A 22,591-nucleotide genomic window follows, 5' to 3' on the forward strand; every position below is an offset into this window, starting at 1 on the left:
CAGAGCCCCACCCTGTCATCGGATCACCACATTGTGTACCATGATTCGTCACTCAACATTTTCCATTGTTCAATTGTCCAATGTTTACACTCCTTACACCAAGCAAGGTGTCGTATGACATTTACCGGTGTGACGTGTGGTTCATGAGTAGCTGCTCGACAGTGAAATCAAAGTTCTTCCCCCCTAACTGTCATAGTACTTGCAGTACATCCTGATGCAGTTTGTAATTCCTGTGTGATAGTCTGTATAGATGTCTGCCTATTACACATTACGACCCTCTTTAACTGTCTGCAGTCTCCGACAGTCAACAGACGTGGATGGCCTGGAAGCTTTTGTGCTGTACGTGTCCATTCAAATTTCCACTTCACTATCACATTGGAAACAGAGGACCTAGGGACATTTAGGAGTGTGGAAATCTCTCATACAGACGTATGACACAAGTGACACCCTATCACCTGACCACGTTCAAAGTCTGTAAGTTCCGTGGAGCACCCCATTCTGCTCTCTCATGATGTCTAATGACTACTGAGGTTGCTGATATGGAGTACCTGGCAGTAGGTGGCATCACAATGCACCTAATATGAAAAACGTGTTTCTAGAGGTGCCCAGATACTTTTTCTCACATAGTGTATATTTACATCTGTACTCTGCAAACCACTGTGAAAGGCATGTCCCATTATACCATTCATTTGGCTTTCTTCCTGTTCCATTCATGTAAAGAGCGAAGGAAGAATGATTGACTGAATGTGTGTGTGTGTGTGTGTGTGTGTGTGTGTGTGTGTGTGTGTGTGTGTGTGTGTGTGTGTGTGTGTGTGCGCGCGCGCGTGCGCGCTATAACGACCCTTATGTGAGCGGCACACAAAAAGTTTTGTATATTCGGAAATACGGAAGCGTCCGATCCCGCCCGTCTGCTTTGACCCATGACGTCCCAAATATGGCGGAAACAACCATAAATCATGATTCCAACATGGCGCATATAAAGTCGTTACATACACATTATGAGGACGAAAATATATCGGAAAACAAACAAACACTTTCCACAAAAAGCCTAATGACACTTAACGGGGCAAGAGCGGGAAATCGGGTGTTTTTGGGTGGGGGCAAACTAAATATAAACAAATTTAGACATCCACCCCCATACAAAACCACACAAAACAACGAAAAAACTGACATCACAAAACTCCCCAAATACCACTAAACACAATAGCATCTGGAATCGGACACTTCCCTTGACCTATATAGCTCAACAACAGCTCCCGATCCCATAAATTAGGATCCAACACTTCCCTTAGCCTATTTAGCTCAAAAACATCTCCCGATACCAATACCAACATACACAGCCACACATTGGGATCAAACAATTCCCTTGACCTTCGCACTGTTAATTTTATCCGTCATATCCATTCCTGAACAAAAAAGACAACCGATTAATTTTACTAAAATTACCACATGACGTACAGCGAACAACACTAAATTAACCTTCACACAAAATCGTTAACTCACTGGAACGAATTCCACTGCAAACACAGCCAACGCTCGAACAATTCTGGATAATGAGCAAAAGCAAACTGAGCCCATTACACCACACAAACGAAAACCCTGAACATACCACCAGAGAGCACAACAAACCACAACACGACGACATCTACAAACACGCCACACTCACAAACCAAACTCCGCGCCGTCATGACGTCACACACGACAACACCCTTACGTCACGGGTCAAAGCCAACGCGTGGGATCAGACGCTTCTGTCGACCCGTATATTCTTAGAGTCACCATTTAAAGCCAGTTTTTGATGCTTTGTTAGTAGACTTTCTCGAGATAGAGATAGTTCATGTCTATCTTTAAGAGTATGCCAGTTAAGTTTCTTTAGCATCACGTAACACTATCCCACGGGTCAAACAAACCTGTGACCATGACCACAACTCAGATTATACATTTTACTTGTTCTGACTTACCAACTACTGCGTAATCCAGGATTGTGGGACATGTGACCAGTCCCTCCAGACATTCCACGAGCAGCTCCTCATTTAGCCTCATGAGAGAGATTAAACCCGTTCCAGTGACTGTAACTCATAAAAAGCCAAGGTGGCACCAGGAATGGAATCTGGATCTTTTGGCACCAAAGGTAACAACACTAGCCATTTGGGTACTGACGTAGCAAGGATGTAAATACCAGCCACAAAAGCCTACAGTGTGTGCACTTTTCTGAAACTTCATGGTCTGTCTGTGCCTGACAGACTCAAGCCGAGAATCCCGCTTTCCACAGGGAACAGTCTTACCTACTTAGGTAGCAAGGTGAGACTTAGAACCTACCCCCACAGCTTCAGTTCTGCAAGTAGCGACCTCCCCCCATTATTATTACTTAAATAACCTCTAGGCTTTGGCTAAGCCATTTATCTGTAATTTCCTTTCTCCCAGGAAGGGTAGTCCAGCAATGCATCGTGAGCTGTGCCCGTACAGCTCAGTTGGCAAGAGCATTCCCCACTATCATCAAGGTTCTGGGATCGAGTCCAGTCCAGTACACAGTTTCAAGTTTGAGAAACTGCTCTGCCTTTAGGGTCTTCTATTTTACATGCACACACCATTCTGCTTCACAAATTCAGTATCTTTACAGTACCAACTAGTTTGTATCAAACCACATGACTGCAATTTGAATTCATCTTGTTGCATTTTGTAGGAAAACTGGATTTTGTAGGGCTGTTTCAACTAAGAAATGTTGTGAGACAACCCTTCAGTACATCCCATTTCTTACCTTCAGAGCCAAGCAAATACTAGATGTGTGTTTAATTAACTGAATTAATTGTTTCTGTTTGTGTATAAAAAATAAAATGTTAATAGAGATGCATCTAGAACTTAATGTGAAAACTATTGCCTTTTTTTTTGTAATGTGGAGATGCACTGATGACAGCCAGCGTATTCCGGTACACTGCTACAAAATGGGTGGCAAGAATATCTTTCCAGAATGAGATTTTCACTCTGCAGCGGAGTGTGCGCTGATATGCTCATATCAGCGCACACTCCGCTGCAGAGTGAAAATCTCATTCTGGAAACATCCCCCCAGGCTGTGGCTAAGCCATGTCTCCGCTCTATCCTTTCTTTCAGGAGTGCTAGTTCTGCAAGGTTCGTAGGAGAGCTTCTGTAAAGTCTGGAAGGTAGGAGACGAGATACTGGCAGAAGTAAAGCTGTGAGTACCTGACGTGAGTCGTGCTTCGGTAGCTCAGATGGTAGAGCACTTGCCCACGAAAAGCAAAGGTCACGAGTTCGAATCTTGGTTGGGCACACAGTTTTAATCTGCCAGGAAGTTTCAAGAATATCTTTGTCAGCAGTCATCAGTTTTGGAGAATAATTATATGACATGCAATATACATTATCTGACCAAAAAGCATATAAAAGACATCAGCACAGTAACTGTGGTGGCAACTTGAGCTAACAACCTTAAATGAAAGACGTATATTTGACCAGGCAGTTTTAAGTAGTGGCATGCAGCCGTAGAGTGTCAATATTGTTGTGAAGTGCATACAAAGCTTGTCCTGCACACCTTCACTCCCAAACAAAAATGTCGACACACAGACACCTGCAGTGACTTGAACTAAATGCAGACAGTTCTTTTCTGGAGGAAATCATCACAGATGATAAGACTTTGTGTTATCAATATAAACCTACTATAAAGTGCAGAAATTGACATGGAGGATCACTGCTTCGAGGACTACTAAACAGGCATTTAATCTGATATGATGTGTGAGGTGGACAATATTCTGAAAAGGGCTTTTCTGACAGCTTCACTTAGTTGAATGTGCATCGAAAGTCATGGAAGACCATTTGGAACAAGTGAAGCATTAATACTAACACCTCAACTTTTCTTTATTTTTTATTAATCCAGTCTTGAAATGTTTTAGACTGGTGGGGTATATATATATATATATATATATATATATATATATATATATATATATATATATATATATTGCTTTTGTTATTAAGTTAGGAAGAATTAATCCTTTGTTCACTAAAAGGAGAGTCAGTAAATATTAATATGTTGCACTATTCACATATCATGCATTGTGGAATAGAACAACGTGGTACACAAAAGAAATACTACCAAGGGAAGTCCCTGATTGGGACCATTACATAGGGAGGGGTGGCTGTTTCCCCACAAGGCTTTTTTTTAAAAAAACACTTCTAAACACATTTACCCACAGACTATTTTTGCTCCTGACAGTAAAAATCAGTTTCAGTTGGACTACAGTCTGCGGACATGTAGACTTTGCCTTCTTGTCCTAGACTCATAATGGAATTATGTCCTCTGATGGGAAGAAATTCAACATGCTGCCATCTCAACTTAGAACAAGAAACTGGGACTCCACCATATTAAAAATATACTGCATTAACCACTCTTTCTACATATTATATGGATACCTAGTTTCAAGAACTGAAGAGTTCTATCATGTACAAGACAAGTCCCAGTGTTTTTTGTGACGCTCCGTAAATAGTAGTAATGCACTATAGGTAGTACCAAGTATTTACAGATATAAGTACATATTTTCTTAGAAAAAATTGGTTTGTCAAACGTAAACTTAAACACCAATCACTGAATTTCATTAAGAACTATGTTACGGCTAAATAATGATTTACAATTACATAAACAGAAATGCAGTAAGCTAATGTTTTCTTGCACTGGATGTACTTAATAGATCACTCTCTAGGTGTATTGTTTAGTTCAGTTCACTATCCCGATCTTTTAGTTTGAATGTGAGAGGTCAGCACAAGAGTTGATCCCGCAATAAGACAACTTCGTTTCGGCAGTGTCACAATGTACGGGTTATACAAAAGGGTAAGTCCCGAAATACGATATCTTGTCAATGAAATGTTACACACTAAAAAAACACACCACATACACGCAACAGAAAACCAAACACCTATTCATTATGTTTGCGATCTATTATTTGCTTTCCAAATGTGGGGAAATGTCGATGCTTTTTGTCACAGAAAATGAAGACAGCGTTACATACGTTTGACATACTAAACAGCTGATTTGACAATTATATCATACAAGAACATCGCGAACATTATTCGGCTAGCACAAAAGCTGCCGTGTCGACGAAATTGGTTCACCAATAACGAAATATTTACTGAACTGCACTGGGTTAACAAGTGTCAAGTAGCTTCGTTCTGTTGACAAGCGCAGCCAGTGTACCAATCCCGGAAAAGCTCCCAGCACCGCAACCTAGTTATCACGTAAACTAGTTCACGCGCCACAGCTTTCTATGTACAACTTTCACACGCAAATGCAGCACTTAACTTACCTTGAGATCGTTCTTGATACCGGCATAGTATTGCTGAAGTTCCGCTTCGATGAGGAACTCGTACAATCCAGGACCTTTGGCAGTTGTCATGTTTGCTCTGGAATGCCGCGGTGCCAGATGTATTATGACGCACGGTTATAAACAGCTCGAGCTATTTCAGTAGCGTGACCAAGCGTCATCAAAATCGTACGTGCACGCCATAGACACACTTTTTACGACACTATTTCCTGCAGGGATCGGTCCTTATCGTCCTTCCAAATCACTTAACACAAACACTGACGCAGCAGACGTGTTGGTCGGACTATAGTTAACGCTTCGTCGCGAAGTAAACAAACGCACCCGCTTGCAGATAGGCAAGCCTTTCTTTCTTCCACTCCACTAACACGTTATAACAAAAAAAAAGTTGATATTCACACAAGTTATAAGTACAACTTAGCAACGTCTGCCTCACATCTTCATCGTTCTCACGCTCCTTAAACTCTCACTGTTTAACATTCTTGTCGACAACACAATGAGCAACCTTCGACAAATGCGACCGCACCCAGGTTACCAACCTCGCGGCACAAATATAACCAGGCGCCACACGCGGACCAATCTAAACAAACGACTCCCACTTGGAGCGTCAGCCAAATAAAATAGACGTCTATAAAAGTACAACCGCCAGTCTCAATTGTGGCAGTTACGAGAGAATTGGCAGTAAATCTATTCTCTGGGCACACGCACAAGTTTGTTTACAACTACGAAAGAATTCGTAACATGTACCTTACTTACGAGGCACCGGGATGTACTTGAAAGACTGCTGATAGTGGCCAGAGTTTAAGAGCCCTTAAGCACCACTCCTGACACGATTGGGTACTTACACTGCATCACTCCAGATAGTTTAAAGCAACGGTGACCCCCCCCCCCCCCCTCCGAGTCGTTTAAGCGGAATAATGTGCTATCAAATATTACAGTGTAATTTGGTACCGCACAAACACATTTGCAAAATTCTTAACAAAGTTTATCAGAAACAAAAGCAAGCAGTAGATATGATTTTGGAGAATACTAGCACAGCCATCATTAAATTTCACACAAACGCCTTGTGAGAGCGTTAGGAAATTAAATGCCCAATAATCAGATAGAAGGCAAGAATATTCCCAAAGATAGAGTTCAGTATCTACAAGACAAAATTTTATCCTCAACTGCATATTACTTTACATCTTTAACTCACCATAATTGTGGCAGAAATTTGTCTCTATCCTTGCCTATATCCTTAAGGTTGTGCCTGTCTATTTACATTCTTTAATCACTTATGGCAGCTATATAGAATTTCTTCCTTAATAGTCAATTAAGACAAACATGGGACAATGGCACACAAGAAAGACTGTAGAAGAGCAGCTACTAGTCCAATAAATATACATAACCCAGTACTAATTTAAGTACCAAGGGTAAAACTCCGTAAAGAAATAATTAGTACTGCTGCACAAATATGAAATGTGACTTGAAGAAATACAGATTGGAGAATGAGTGGTGAACAGTTATGAGATGGATATGGGATTCAAGGGAAGAAGAATAGGATTTTAATGTCCCATTGGTGAGATACTCATTAGACATGGAGCACAATCTCAGATATGAAAAAGAACTCATTCTGGCACTTGGCTTAAGGTATTTAGGGAAGCCATGGAAAACTTAAATCTGGACTTTCATACAGGGACTTGAACCACTGTTCTCCCAGATTGACTAGAGCATCTTATCAGTGCATCAACCTGTTTGGTAAGGTAATGGCAATTTGAGGAAGACAGAATAAGTCACGTGTATTGTTTAACTAGTATCAGTAAGCCTATATGGTGACACTTGTGACAAAAAGAAAGTTACTCCCACAGTTTTTAAAATTTTTCTCAATGAGGAGACTGTAGACAAAGCTTTCAACAGAAAGGGAAAATTAGTTATGTTGTTGTATGCTTATGACAAGTGTGTTCTGTGACATCTGGAAAGTTCTGAATACAGTTCTTCATTGCTAGGCCTACTCTGTACACAAAATTCACATTAATGGAATATAACAAAAATTAAATAATGCTCCACTTAAATTACAAGTACAATGTAGCAATGTCTGCCTAAATCTTTATAATTCCCACACTCCTTAAACGCTTGCTGTTTAAAATTCGTACCAACTACACAATGACCAACCTCCGCCAAATGCCATCACACAAAGCTTACCAACTTTGTGGCACAAATATAGCCAGGTGCCACACACGGACCAATCTAAACATTATGCAATCATAATCATGTATTCTCATGAAACTTCTTATGAGTAGGTTATTCTAACTGAATTTGATCCATTGTAAATGACGTTACAGGAAGTCTGCAAACATATCCAATAATGATTACAGTCACAAAGTTATCGCGTCTTTTTTTTATGCTTAACGCAATATATTTAAAGATTTATTCTCATTATCAACAGTTATTCTCAATCAGTGGTTACTGTCAGGCAAATGTAGCATCAGACAAATTTCAATGATGTGTGACACAAGAGTTGTGAAATGTACACACAGGCGACACCGGTAGTTGAGGTTGTACATGTGCAATGCAAGCATATGCAATGATATTATATGGGCAGCACAGGTATATGCAGTGAGATTGTGTAATTACAAATTTGAAAATTGTGATGAGATACAAGTGAAATTGGAGAATGTTTGTAGTGTCCTTACTTCATCTATGACAGTAATTAGACTTCTGTTCAACGAATTTAAAGATGGTCAAACAGTCTTTTTTTTATAGCAATCACTGGAGATACACAGGAAATGTGGTTGCTGTAGAAGTTGTTGAAATAGTCCATGATATGATTCTCAATGACTGTCAAATGAAAGTGTGTGAAATAGCCCGTCATATGTCTACTAATGAAAACAGCAATCAATATCGGAATCGGAAAGGCTTTTTGCATCAAACCATCGCCACTGATGAGACGGTGAGACCTGGATTTATCTTTATATTCCAGCAACTAAGTGATAATCAAGACAATGTGTTGTTTCCTGTGAATCTGCTACAAAGAAGGCTACATCAGCCATAAAAGAAATAGTGACAATATTTTGGGATGTGAAAGATTCCATATTACAGACTTCTCAGAAAAAAAAAATCAAAAAGATACCACAAGTGAGATAGTGGATGGTTCACACAAGAAATTAAAGGAAACACGGGCCCATTTGATGAACATGAAATCACTGCTTCACAAAGATAGAACACCACCATATTCATCTGAAGATGTTGCCACAAAATAGCTCAGATGTGTTACGAAATGCTGATGCACCCTTGCATTCACCCAACCTGCCTTCCTGCAACTTCTTCTAATTCCCAAAGATCAAGAAATGTCTCACAGGTAAAAAATTGTCCTCACATGAGAGGGAATCACCAACACAGAGGCATATTTTAAAGAAAGCTCAAAAACACTTTTTAAGGATTAAAAAGAATGAGCGGGACATTGTGGAAAGTGTATATCCCTGAAATGGGACTGTGTTGAAGAATAAATAATTTGGTTTTGGCAAAAAAAAGGCATCTTCTTTTCTAACACTGGTATTTTTGAATTGCATAGTGAGCATTGCGTAAGAGAGGCAAAGAATGCTCCATCTGCACTGTTATCCTCGCGGCAGTCTGTGATATGGGCAGAGTTCACTCCCTCCGCTCCCCGCACAGCCTCTATCAGTGGTCGGGAAAAGGTTTACTGTCTGGAACACTCACAATCTCTTACTGAGTCTAAACTTGCACATGGCACTTAAGAGCGATCAACAAGGACAGTACTGAGATGATGATGATGATGATGATGATGATGATGATGATGGTAATGTAAACAACTGAACATATCAGAAATGGCAAAAGTACAGAAAGGAAAAAAACATGCATACAATGATCATGATAAATTACTACAGAAAAACTGCAATAAGCTCATCATTTCAACAGAAGAACAGCAAGTTCGCAAAAAATTTAAAGGAGAACTGAAAACTGCTTTTGGTTTTCACCATACCCTTTCCTTGATTTTACCCACCATCTATTGATTATTGGGCAGTCTCCACTGGGGAGTAGTTATTATTATTATTAAATCTCAAGTAGAACACAGATATATGGAAGGAGGCTGATAGGGTGTGGGTGTTTTCTTTTTTAAAGAGTGAGATGAAATGCACATACAACTCATAAAGTGCAATACCAGCATAATGACACAAATAGCAACAATGGGTTATACAAGGCACATTTTGCAGCATAAGTGTCAGTCTCAAATTTGTTAATGTTCTGTTTTACTTTTTCCATTTCACAGTTTTATAAAAACAAGATGTGTAGAACCCTACATTTGAGTGGCTGGCACACAAACTGTCAACAAAAGTATTTTTCATACTGCTTGATAAATACAAGGAGTCTCATATATCCTTAAATCACTTACCTGGTACACAACTCTGCCTTTTAAAAAAAGGGAAAAATATATAATTACCACAGATAAAGTGCAATACTCAAAGAACTTTTCCAGTACAGGGTTAGGACATACAAATCAGGAAAAGGAAGGATCGCTCACATTTACATTTAGCTATTACATGAATAAAATACAAAAATAACAATTCTTTCAGCTTGACATGCAAAAGTAATGTGAATGTTCAGTCCCTGGCCATTTAGATGGACAGGAAGGAACACACAGAACTGATTATACTTTTAAAAATACATGGAAATTCTGTTCATAACATAAATACAATACATAACAATTTACCAACATTTTATACAGGATTTTGGTAACAGGAAAATAATTCAGCAGAGGAAATTATTGGGCCACTATAGAAAATTGCAACCATTCCTTAAAAAAAAGAAATTAATACAATTCTCTGCCAATTATGCCTATCATGAATGATAGCTTCACTGATATGACACTGATTAAAAGATTCCACAAAAAAGATTGGAAAAAAATTGCAAAAGGATGCATTGGGTGAAGAACCCAGTCAGTCTTATTCACAGCGCAAGACCAGTAAGTTTTCTTTGAATCACAATGGAAATCGGTATGAAACAGAAACTAGACAAAAAATCATAATACATAATTCTCTTAAGTACACAGAATGCTGGTGGACACAAGTTAACCTGTATTAATAATGTTTATGGCTAAGCACTACTATGATGCAAGTCTACAGAAAGCACAGCAGAAACTGAAAATAACAGTTCTGGCAGTGCACAATTGACTATCTTTTTCCATGTCAAACTTGTATACTCCATAGGGAAAGTTATTTCTCAAAAATATTTTTACTAATTCACATCAACAGATTTGGGTCAGGACAGGCAATGTTTCCAGATGTCTATATAATGTTGAAAGTTTCCCGAAGGCAGTATATATCCCCTGTAGATCTCTCACTGCTGCAGATAGTATCATATTTCCACAATTCAGAACTTAGATTTCATACGTCGAAAACAATTACTGTAGTGTTATTCATTTCAGCAGGAAGCTGCCGATTATGTTCCCATGTTAGTTGCTATAGCGGAATGTAGTTTCACAGGCAAAGTGCAGTCGGAGTCCCACATTTTGCAATTTATTTCACAGAAATTAAACAGTGAGCTGCAGAAAGGTAAGCTTTTAGAACAGCAAAAGCAGTAAGGGAAACAATACAGCAACTGTGTACCTTATCCGATGTTTTGTAAGAGACATTTCTCAGAACAAGTGAGACGTATCCTACCTCAATACCTCATTATCAACTCCAGTACCCCCTTCCTATAATTTGGATTAAGGCCAACTTTATCACAAAATTTTCGTTGTTACGTTCATTAATCTCTGATTGCTCGTAATGCATTGTATTGATCACAGATATCAACACGACCTGATCAACACACGTTTCTAAAGGAACACTCCCATTTATATGATCAAAAGCGATGCTGTCCCCCCACTCAACCCACAAAACACACACACACACACACACACACACACACACACAGGCTCATCCATGCGTGCGCCAGAAACATTGTCACAATGGAAACTCTGAACTAAAGGAAGACACTTTTCAATACGTTTCTTTACTTGGTATCAAAACACAAGCTGATGCCACCCCTCTGCTCCATTAGGTCTCAGTTAATATAAAATGTTTTAGTAGTAATGCAAGATGACCGTGACAGAAAATATTCTCGAAGCACACTAATCTACATCTGGTGCACCACTGATTGTCTTTGTGATGGATTCTACAAGACACATGAAAAGATAAAACACCAGTGCTTCCTGCTTCGAAATTACGACATAAATCCTCCGGCAGTGGAAGTAACATAAACAGGGTAACAAATATCAGTTTCTGTAACACTGCAGGCTACTTGTACAAATTACATAGACCCATATCCACTCTCATACTCTTCCCATTTTCTTTAAGTACACAACTTCACTTCAAACCTTCCACCACCTTGTTCTCCATTCACCCTCTCATCCAAGTAACAACGAAGGGGGAAAAAATCACTATTCATGTTGTATAAAAATTATAATAATAAAAATATTTGAAAATGGCTTCAAATACCATCTTGAAAGGAAAATTAAAATGATAATGTAGGTAAACTACTCGCTCCTGAAAAGAATATTTCCACGGAATCTGTGCAAGTAGAAAGAAAACTAAAAACTGCTACACAGTGGGATCCGATCTTGAGTGTCAGCTACATCAGACAGCCAACAAGTCAGACATAACACACACAAATTCACATTTAGTGTCCCCAGTTTTACTCTTATTTGTGCCCATTTATCATTCTGCTCCATGTGTTTCCTCTTTCCCTTGACACAGAGCCACATCCTGTGCATTGTCAAAGCCTGCAACAAAAAATGAATGAAATGACAGACAGTCAACTAGCAGAGAAACCCATACTGAGCTACGCAGTTCTAAAGGAAGCACATTGTATCCCAAAAACCTCCACAAAGGCCACAAGTTCCTGAAAGGCGAAAAATGATATGTCCTTGCTCTATACTGTTAAATATACATTAATGCCTAAAAATTATTGGCATGAAAAATAATCACTAATTTACAGCATCCCTGCTTCAGATCAATGCATGTTTCTTTCCAACACAACCTTATACAGCGAAGTTCTGTACACCCCAATTAATGAACACTGCTGGTATTCTTTTATGTTCCCAAGAGAATTAGATACAAATTCCTATGCAAATTGGCCATACTTTTGAGAAACGATGGTGATTTCTCGCTTTGGGGTACTGTATAAACAGGAGCACTACGACCAAGACAAAAATGAATAACTGCAGAAGCACATGTTTGTGTCACTCCCGACACCCTGATTCACACACAAATGCAAGACAGCCGCACATTTTCTTAGGACCATTGCCTTTTAGGTTGAATCCAGAGAAATAAAAAATGTATTTTCAAATTACGCTAACAGCTCACAACTGTGCTTCAAGATGGCTAAAATACTTTCTGATTAGTGCTGTCATCGGTAACTGAAAATGAGAACTCATTTTATTTTAAAAGTTCAACGCAATCTAAATTTCAATAATACGTTGAAGTTGGCACCTCCCCTCCCCCTGGTGATGCCAATACAAATATTGTTTTTTCCACCCAGGTAAAGAGGAGATGAATCATTTATACAACAACTCTGTTAACTGATTGTGAAATTTCATGTGTGAAAGTCTTCAGAAAATTAGTCCAATTTCCATTTGCTCTCTCGCCCCACTTCCTAACTTTCCAATCTAAAGTTTCTTAATCTTTGTTTTCATGTTCAGTCATCTTCCTCATTTGAGGTACTTAATGCTTACAATAATGGCTTCCCTTTGGGTTACAGGAACTATATGAACTTATCTTGTTTCTGTGCTCTTCTTGCTTACTTGGCAAAAAAAGTGTGGAATATTTTGCAAAAATAAATCATTATATAAATGTAAGTTTCTGTACTCCTCTCATGATAAGATCTCACCAAATCACCAAAAAATAAGGAAAGGTAACAGTAATAATAAAAGAACTAAATGGTCAACTGAGGTGCAACACTGCAAAATGAAAGCTTGTACAATGCACAGTGGAAAAAAATAACTTCTCACTTTCAGACTTAAACATAAAGATACATGCTTTGCTTCCATAGGTAAATGTGGGCCATTTAGGAGGAGCTTTAAGATCAGTTAGCATCTGGTGAAGATTTATATACTTAGGATTCTGTAGTTAGCCCTAAGGCAAGCGTTCAAGTGTTGAAAATTTCTTCATCTAGTCAAGGCACATCTTATTACACTACCCTACACTACATAAGGAGGCTAGACTGGCAGTGAATGGCTGGCCAAATCACATTCTCAGTGTGTGGGCATGGAACAGTGCAGAAGGGTCCATTCCCAAAGCATCAAATAAGCACGACTGTCAGAATTTAAGTGGTTTTTTCTTCTTCTTTTTCAATTCAGGAAATAATTTCCCATAGGAGCAGAGGAGGTCACACCACAGACAGTCTTGTAGCGTATACACATCACTCGAGAACACTAAACGTAATATTCTTCCGTGCATCCGTAATAATTTGAATAGTTTTACAATTCCCTATATTGCAGTGACAAACCTCGTGTAGGGACAAATGGCCAACCCTATCTTTGCAAACAAGTCACCGACAAATAACTGATACCGTCAGGGGTGGCCGTCCGACAGAGCCGCAGCTGACGGGACTCCGATCCACGTTCAGTCCTCACTGTCCGGCTCCGGCTGCGGACTCTGTCAGAAGCCTCCACCTCCTCTCTTCCCGGCTCCACCCCTCATCGACCCCCGCCCCCTGGACGAATACCGACCTCCGCGGCCACCACCCCGCCCACCCCCTCTCGTGTCACCACGGTAGCTGTTAGGAGAGCGGCCCCGGTAGCCACCGGATCCGAGGTCGGCCCCGCTGCTGGTGCTGTCCCTCGGGCGTGGGTACGGATGTGGGAGGAGGCCACCTCCTGCCACCCTGGGTCCGCCAGTGGGGGGTGGCCAGTCGTGACCAGCGTCTCCTTCCGGGCCGACGTCCTCGCCGCCTTCGGAGGGGGACCCCGGATAGCCGTCGTAGCCCTCGTCCCTGTACCTGGGTGGTGGTAGCTTGCCGGAGCCTATCCCACCACGCCGATATTCCGCACGGCCGTAAGGCTCGTAGTCGGGCAGAATGGGGCTCCTCCCTCGCTGGTCGCGGTCGTAGGTCCGCACCGATCCGCTACTGCTACGCTGCAGGTACGGCTGCAAAAAGAAAAACAGTTGCAAATTAAATGTTAGAAACTACGACAAACTATTGCAACCTAAATAATAACGGACATCACAAGAATGTATTCTATAGTGTCACAAATACTGATGGTAACTGTTGTGTACATAGTTCCGCGTAGTCAGCGCGTACACAAGTTTCCCACTAGAGCGCCCCCCGCTAAGCACAACAGTGCAGGCGCAGCGCTCGTCCGTATCCGCACTACGAGATGGCGCTATCTTAGAGACTGACCAAATTCTGTTTCCACCGATCCGCATATTAATATGTAACGCAGCCAATGAGATTTCTGCTAATGTAGAACCTTTTCTCCTCGCGGATCACACTCGCGCAGTGATACCTGAACGCGCGAGGTATTATAACGAGTGTACAGACCACCGATTAGTCAGTCTGCTTTAAGTCTGCATTTGCCTGTACCAGTCTATAGTCAAGTTTCAGTCTGCGCCTAATAAGATTATCATATTCCTGTACATAGCCATGAAGAGAAATGTATAGACGCTTTGTCAAGTATCAGAGGTATGAGAGAATAAGATTAACGTACCAAGACCAAATGAACTTCAGATTGTCAATTGTAAATAGCATCCAGAATCAAGTTACATAATGTCTATATTTTTTATTATTTTAATAAATGTGTGTGAAAATTAATCAAGTTCTGTTTAAAGTTGGTCACCGTCAATCTGCTACTGTAAGCGTGCAAGTGGCATTTCTATCGTCTGACCTAACGGCAGAAGATAAACACGCCACGATAAGACCACGAGACATATTGCTGACACTCGCCCACTACGTTAGAGCGACAAATCAAATAATCTGATGGTGTGTGTACCAAAGGTCTTTCAGTACGCACACCACAGTAACATTGATGTCTTTCAGGCCAGAGCAAAGTAGACATCTATAAATTTATATTTTAGTGTATTTACATTAGCACTATTTCAAAATATTCATTCATTTTTTATTTCTTTCTGTTTTGTGTGTATTTTATAAAATCATGATAAGGCCTATAGTAGTTCGTTCTCTAATGACGTGATATTTTACAGTGTCATCAGTGTGTCCTTTTAGCCGACAGACAGCAAACGTGTGAAGATGGGATCTGTATTGTCAGGAGTCTTGTGGTGTTTCAGACCACTAACACTGGGCAACAAAAAAATAATTTTTGAATGTTTGGAGCACTTCATGAGGTAATTCCTACTAATTTTGGGTTGAGAAAAACAAATATGACAATGAAAATTTTTTATTAGCTCTAGTTTCTATGATATACACAAGATGGAAGTATTACATATTAACGGATTGAGAGAAAAGGATACATTTTAATTATACACATGCTAACAACAATGAAAGTGCATTTGATTTTTTTAAACTGGTAATTACATGCTAAGAGTTCTAAATTGCTGGAAAAATACTTTGCAGAGAATCGTGTGGTGACCTATTGACTTCGTCGTCTTTTAGCTTGCCTCTTGTAATGGAGTTCCACAGAATCCCAACACAAAGACCAACAGTAATTCGCAAGCATTACTTCATTCCAACGGCCCTGATATCTTTGTTCCATAACAGATATGTCCTGATGGAATCTCTCACCATGTTCATCACTAACAGCTCCACAACTAGGAGGGAAAAAGTCTCGGTGGGAGTGGAGAAAATGGATCTTAAGGGACATGTTGCATCCAAGGTTACGGTATTTTTTCAGTAGCACTATCACCAAATGCTTGTAGTTGTCATTTCTTTTGTTGCCTAAAAATCCATGAACAACGCCCTTGAAGGCTTCCCAAGCTTCATTTTCTTTCTCCTCCAAAACTTCGTCAAATGCAGGATCCTTTACAAGTTCTCTTATTCGTGGTCTGACAAAAATGCCTTTCTTAACTTTTGCATCACTTAATTTCAAAAATTTCTCTCTTATGTACTTAAAGGTTTGTCCTTCTCGGTTCATAGCTTTGACAAAGTTTTTCATCAAACCCAGCTTGATATGCAGGGGTGGAAGAAGAACGTCTTTTGGGTCCACAAGAGGCTTGGCAACGACATTTTTCTCGCTAGGGTGAAGATTTCTTGCAGGCCAGTCTTCTTTAATATAATGCAATTTCCTATCTCTACTGTCCCACATACATAAGCAGCAATGCTTTGTGTAACCCAGTTGCATTCTTAAGAGTACGGTAATGACTTTTAGATCACTACAGATTTTTCATCTATGTTCATGATATTTAATTGAGTCCAAGAGAGTTGTCATATTTGCATACGTCTCCTTCATGTGAACAGCATGACCAACAGGAATAGATGAAAGAAGGTTCCCATTGTGAAGGAACACTGCTTTCAAACTAAGCTTGGAGGAGTCTATGAATAACCTCCATTCAGTTGGATCATGGTTCAAATTCAAAGATTTCATTCAGCCATTAATGTCGCAGCAAACAACGAGACTATTTTACTTCTCAAAAAAGGGAAGCAGTTCCATGTGATGTTTTCTGTACTGTGAGATTCTCACATCACTTTGGAGAAGATTCCATTGCTATAGTCGAGACCCAAGAATTTCTGCATTCTCCTTTGACAGGCCAAGGTCTCTAATGAGATCACTCAATTCTGCTTGACTCAGTCTGTGCGGTTTATCATCTTTTCCCTCAAAATAAGGGTCATGGGATATGGAAGGCTTGTTTGATCCTTCTTCTTGTTCCACACTGTCTTCATTTTCTACTTCAAACACACAATTTTCGGGTGGAGTAGTAACTGGAAAACTAACCGAATGTGGAATGGGTCGAATAGCAGATGGAAAAGTCTTTTCTTCATAGACAATCCTGCCTTTGTAGGTGGAGTCAGGCAGAAATAGCAGTCATCTGTATGGTTTGTAGGCTCCTGCCAAATCATAGGCACAGCAAAAACCATAGATCATTTCTTCTTTTTCAGCCATTCTCGCAGTGTAACTGAACATGCATTGCAACATATATGTGGAGCCCAAGACTTATCCTGGTCCCCTACTTTCATACCGAAATAATACTGATAGGCAGTCTTTACAAGAGGCATCAGTTTGTGTTTTTGTGAGGAAAATGTTATTTCACCACAAATATAACAAAAGTTATTCACCATATTTACACATTTTTGTGGCATTTTTACAAATTTTACACTAAAAAAGCACTTGCAAACCAGAAATTTTGCATTAATTTGAGTAGAAACTACATGTAATTCACAGTCACAGCAACAGTATCTACGCTTATGACTTACAAATAGCTGAAGAGCATTTGTGTTTTGTTATTTGACAGGTGTGCCAACTCCCCCCCCCCCCCCCCCCCCAAAAAAAAAAAAAATCCCCCCCAAATTTAAAATTTTCATTCTAAAAATATGAAATGTCACTTTATCTTCAAAACAAGAGCTAATCTGTCATTTTTATGGTGATTTTTAAATTCAGCAGATGGAAATACATGTAAATTTACTATTTTTAAGCCAGAAACATTTTCATTGTTGCCCAGTGTAATTAAACAAAAGCATAAAAGAAAATTTGTAATTGAGTTCTGCAATTAGCATGACATAAATGTTTATTGGTCTTCAATAGCTGACTGATGGCCAATGTCATCTGTTCATACTGATTTTATTTGTATTGTACACAGTCAGAGAGCACTAGAGGGGGCTGCGGACAGTAAAAACTGTAGGGTAAGACATAGATTGGAATAGGTCCAACAAACAATTGAGAACAATAGGATGCAAGTGTTACTTTGAGATTAAGAGGTTTGCACTTGAGAGGAATTCAGGGAGGGGCTGTATCAGTCCAAACAGAAGGCTCTTGGAAAAATACATAAATAAATAAAAATTAAAAAAAGCGCCACTCAGTTAGACAAGTCAATAGATGTATCAAGAATTCTATAAACTATTACACAAGAAGATTTATCTGAAATCAAGTATCATAGAAATTAATCTTTTAACTTGACGTCAATTTATTAAGTTACAACAGTGAGGATGAAAATATTGATAATTCTTCTGGAGTAAAATAAAGTAATGGAAAAAACATAATTATGATATTCACAGAAGATAACCCTAATATCCATTATTTCAATGAATTTTATTTTACAAATGTGGGTGATCAATGACGAAATAATACACTGCTTTCCACATTGCATCATTTCAAGAACCTACAGTTAGAAAAATTAATCAAAACAAAAGAAGACAACGTTACTAAGAGTTACTTATATGACTGCCACAGGAAATAAATGTATGTCAATTTATGAATTTCTCTCACACTCTTAAGAATTCCAATATGGATGAACTAATAATCCAAAATGACGAGGAACAGCTCAGCTCACTGTTAATGGTGAACAGCTGGTTACAAGCTGCCAATGAAATCAGCAGATAGACATCATTTTAAGGCTTTGAGAAGGGATGGGAAAGGGGGAAGACAGAATTTTACCAGTCCAAAATGACAAAACAAAGTTATACAAGGTGTAACCAACCTGTGGCCACTGGCTGTTTTCAGAATAGTTATTAGAAACATTCGGTAAATTTAGCCAGCTTCTTGATGCATCACACTTATTGCTTTCAGCGACACACAACCAAACTATCATCTTTTACCTAACCAAGATCTCGGGTTACACTGCAGATTGCTCTGTCACCACAACTTTCCTTCCAATAAATAACATCATGTCACATCACAGTTATTGGCTTCACCAGCTCAGAACCAAAGTGAAGTTTTGAATTTCACATTTAATAAATCACTCAAACAGGAGGATTGTATAGACATTTTGTTGTTTCAATGTCACAAAGACTTCCATATAAAGAACAAACTAATAGGCACCCTGCTGTAGAGAAGCAACTAAAAGAGTTGACAACACATATGTCACAGGGTCCAGATGAAATCCTAGATTGGTTTTTCAGAAAGTACTCAATGGCACTGGCCCCTTACTTTGCTTGCATTTATCAAGACCTGTTGCCCAACAGAAAGTCCCAAGCGAGACACATGACTCCTGTAGATAAGAAGGATAAAAGAATGCAACCCAGAATTACAAACCAATATCCTTGACATCAATTTGCTGCAAAAATCTTCACCACATTCTAAGTTCAAATATAATAAATTTTCTTGAGACAGAAAAGCTTCTGTCCACAAATCAATATGTATTCAGTAAGCATCGCCCGTGCAAAACACAGTTTGCCCTTTTATCACATGATAACTAGAGAACTGCATATGGAAGGCAACAGGCAGATTTCACATTCCAGAAAGCATTTGACGTGGAGCTCCACTGCAAACTGTTTGTGAATGTCTGAGCATAAGGAACAGGTTCCCAGATGTCTGAGCGGCTTACAGATTTTTTAAGTAGTAGAACTCAGTATGTTGTCCTCGATTGCGAGTATTCGTCGGATACAAGTGTGTCATCAGGTGTGCCCCCAGGGAAGTGTGATAAGATCACTCTTATTTTCTGTATATGTAAATGATGTGGCTGACGCAGTGAGCAGCAATCTGTGGTCGTTTGCTGATGATGCTGTGGTGTACAGGAAGGTGTCATCGACGAGTAACTATAGAAGGATACAAACTGCCTTAGACAGACTTTGTACTTAGTGCAATAATTGCTTGTTCTGAATGTAGAAAAATGTAAGTTAAAGCAGATGAGTAGGAAAGAAAATCCTGTAATGTTGAAAGACAGTATTAATGGTGAGCTGCTTGACAGAGCCAAATCAATTAAATATCTAGGTGTAACTTTTCTAAGTAATACGCTACAGAATGAGCACTTATGAACAGTAGTAGGGAAGGAGAATAGTTGACATCAGTTTATTGGGCTAGTTTTAGGAACTTGTAGCTCATCTATAAAGGAGACCTCATATAGGACACTATGTATGTAGAGGCAGACGAAGTGCAACCTATCAACCTAGCGCAGACATGTGGCTACATTACAGTCCAGTCTGTCACTGTGACCTTTATATCGAACAAGAGGGACCTTTACCTCGAACAAGACGTAGAACACATCAAGGCTATAATGATGAAAATTTAATGAATCCCTGAAAATATCAAACTATTTCAATTTTAGCACTCTAAATGCAATGTCTCCTTTGTTGCATATTATCAATTAACCATAACTATGCTCACATTGGCTTCATGGTAACATGCATACCCATCCAAGCATACTGGACAAAAAATTAGACACTGGCCCAAGACATCACACTAATACCACATAACACTACCTCTTGCCTCGATAATGACCCCATTTGACAAACAAGAGGGTCCACAAGTTTCTTCGTGTATTCTATATCTGGCTCATTAGCCACACCCAAAAGGAAGGAATCGGGTGGTGACGTATCCAGCGAGTGCAGGGGCCAGGGACCTTTTGTAATTACTCTGTCTCCAAATATTACATGTATAAGTCATAGGGAATGATGTGCCATATGAGCAGTAGCATTGCCTTGTTGAAAAAATGAATGACTCATCTCATTTTCATTCAGCAGAGCAATAATGGATAAATTATGTGGGGACATCAGAAGTAACAAGAGTATAGAAAAAGATTGACGTTATAATACGCGCCCATGTTATGGAAACACACAACACACCAATTTTCTCTCAGTTCAATGGCATTTCTTTTAAGGCATGTGGATTTTATGATGGCCACTGTGCAGTTGTGGTGCCTCAAGTATTGGTCAAACTCTCAGGATCGTGGAGGGCTGATGTATTGAGTGTAAGTGTCAAATAAGCTTACGAAAGCCAAATGAATCTGTTGTAGTGGAACGTTATCTTGGCAGCAGTCATTCTATAGAATAAAACAACAACAATATTCTGGCATGAACTTCAAGCTATTGGGAGAGTGTTACTGAGGAATCAGTTGAGATTAAATAAGCAAGTGATCTTATGTATAGAAATGCAGGTTTTTTGCTTAAATTCTGAATCTACTCCTGTTCTTCCCCAGATCATAAGGATGGAGTTAATGCTACCTCAGCTATTAATTATTACTATTCAACTTCTGACATTTATCACCTCTGATTTTGTACTGGTGATAGTGTTTACCCTGTGTGTTTCTTTTGTCTTTCCACATACACTCTGCATACCAAGGTTTTAAATTTCCTAGCACAATGCTTTATGGTTGCATATTTGCCTCGAAAATGACAAGAATGGCACCTGTCAAAATATCGTCAGTTGTTGTATCTGTCACATAGCCGCATTCCCGTAACTGACTTGAAAAAGTTTATGACCTGTACCCCATGTTATTCAATCTGTATGTTGAAGAACCAATAATACAAACTAAAGATACATTTGGAAAAGGAATACAATGCTGAAAGGAGTAGATGAATTTTCCTATTTGGGGAGCAAACTAACTGACGATGGCAGAAGTAATGGCTCTACAATATATTGCATAGTAGTAATAGCTAGAAAATCTTTTCTGAAAAAGAGAAACATTCTGATGTAGAATCAGTGTCGTGAAGTCTCTTCTGAAAATATGTGACTTGGAAACAAAACATGAATGATAAGCAGTTCAGACAAGACAAGAATAGATGCTTTCGAATTACAGTGCTATAAAGAATACTGTAGGTCAGATGGGTAGATAGGACAAGTAACGAAGAGAGACTGAATCAAATTAAGAACAGATAGTTATGACATGACATAATTATAAAAAAATGAATCAGGTGATAGGATGCATCCTAAGGCATAAAGTAATACACATTAAATTGCTGTCCCATAAAATAGTACTGACAATTTTCTCATTTTCTAGTTATATAGCTATTAGTTAAACAAACTCATTTAAATGCCTATTGTATCTTTGTATCTTCTAATTTTCCCATTTTTATGTTAATACTTAGCATGTAATAAACTTATATTTTACCAAACTATAGTTTTCCCATTACACATGTGCCTATTAACAGGCCCTGTGCAAGAAGTCTGTCAGTCAGTGCTCAGTAGCCTGAATGCATAAATCTATGTTAGTCTGGGCCTAACAGTGAAATCAAGTACAATCTGCATTTAACTGCATAATTTTTGTTAATGGCACATTTTCGTTCAATCAGTACAGACATTATCTTATTATTTTATTCTAACAGCCTGTGTTCAATACTCAAAATGTGAACATTTATGTGACGTTATTGTAAAGCTACTATTCATTATTGGTATCACCATTTGAGAAACTCTGTCAAGTCACTCAGAGATTGTGTGAAGTGCTGACCATTGATATATTAATTGTTAA

At 39.1% G+C, this 22,591-nt stretch overlaps 2 protein-coding genes across 3 annotated transcripts in view; both read right to left on the bottom strand.

Moving 5' to 3' along the window:
* Nucleotides 1–5,839, bottom strand: part of LOC126108160 (activated Cdc42 kinase-like) — a 323,364-nt gene extending 317,525 nt beyond the window's left edge. Inside the window, exon 1 of the mRNA XM_049913403.1 lies at nucleotides 5,310–5,839. Coding sequence (XP_049769360.1) covers nucleotides 5,310–5,399 — 90 coding nt within the window. The 5' untranslated portion in view covers nucleotides 5,400–5,839. The remainder of the gene's footprint in view (nucleotides 1–5,309) is intronic.
* Nucleotides 5,840–9,835: 3,996 nt separating this feature from the next.
* The window catches only part of LOC126108925 (pre-mRNA 3' end processing protein pfs-2), a 175,317-nt gene continuing 162,561 nt past the window's right edge, over nucleotides 9,836–22,591 (bottom strand). For both annotated transcript variants that reach the window (XM_049914295.1, XM_049914294.1), the window contains exon 16: nucleotides 9,836–14,449. In XM_049914295.1, coding sequence (XP_049770252.1) covers nucleotides 13,961–14,449 — 489 coding nt within the window. In that variant the 3' untranslated portion in view covers nucleotides 9,836–13,960. The remainder of the gene's footprint in view (nucleotides 14,450–22,591) is intronic.

The sequence above is a fragment of the Schistocerca cancellata genome, chromosome 11, assembly GCF_023864275.1.
Source record: "Schistocerca cancellata isolate TAMUIC-IGC-003103 chromosome 11, iqSchCanc2.1, whole genome shotgun sequence".
Taxonomy (NCBI): Eukaryota; Metazoa; Arthropoda; class Insecta; order Orthoptera; family Acrididae; genus Schistocerca; species Schistocerca cancellata.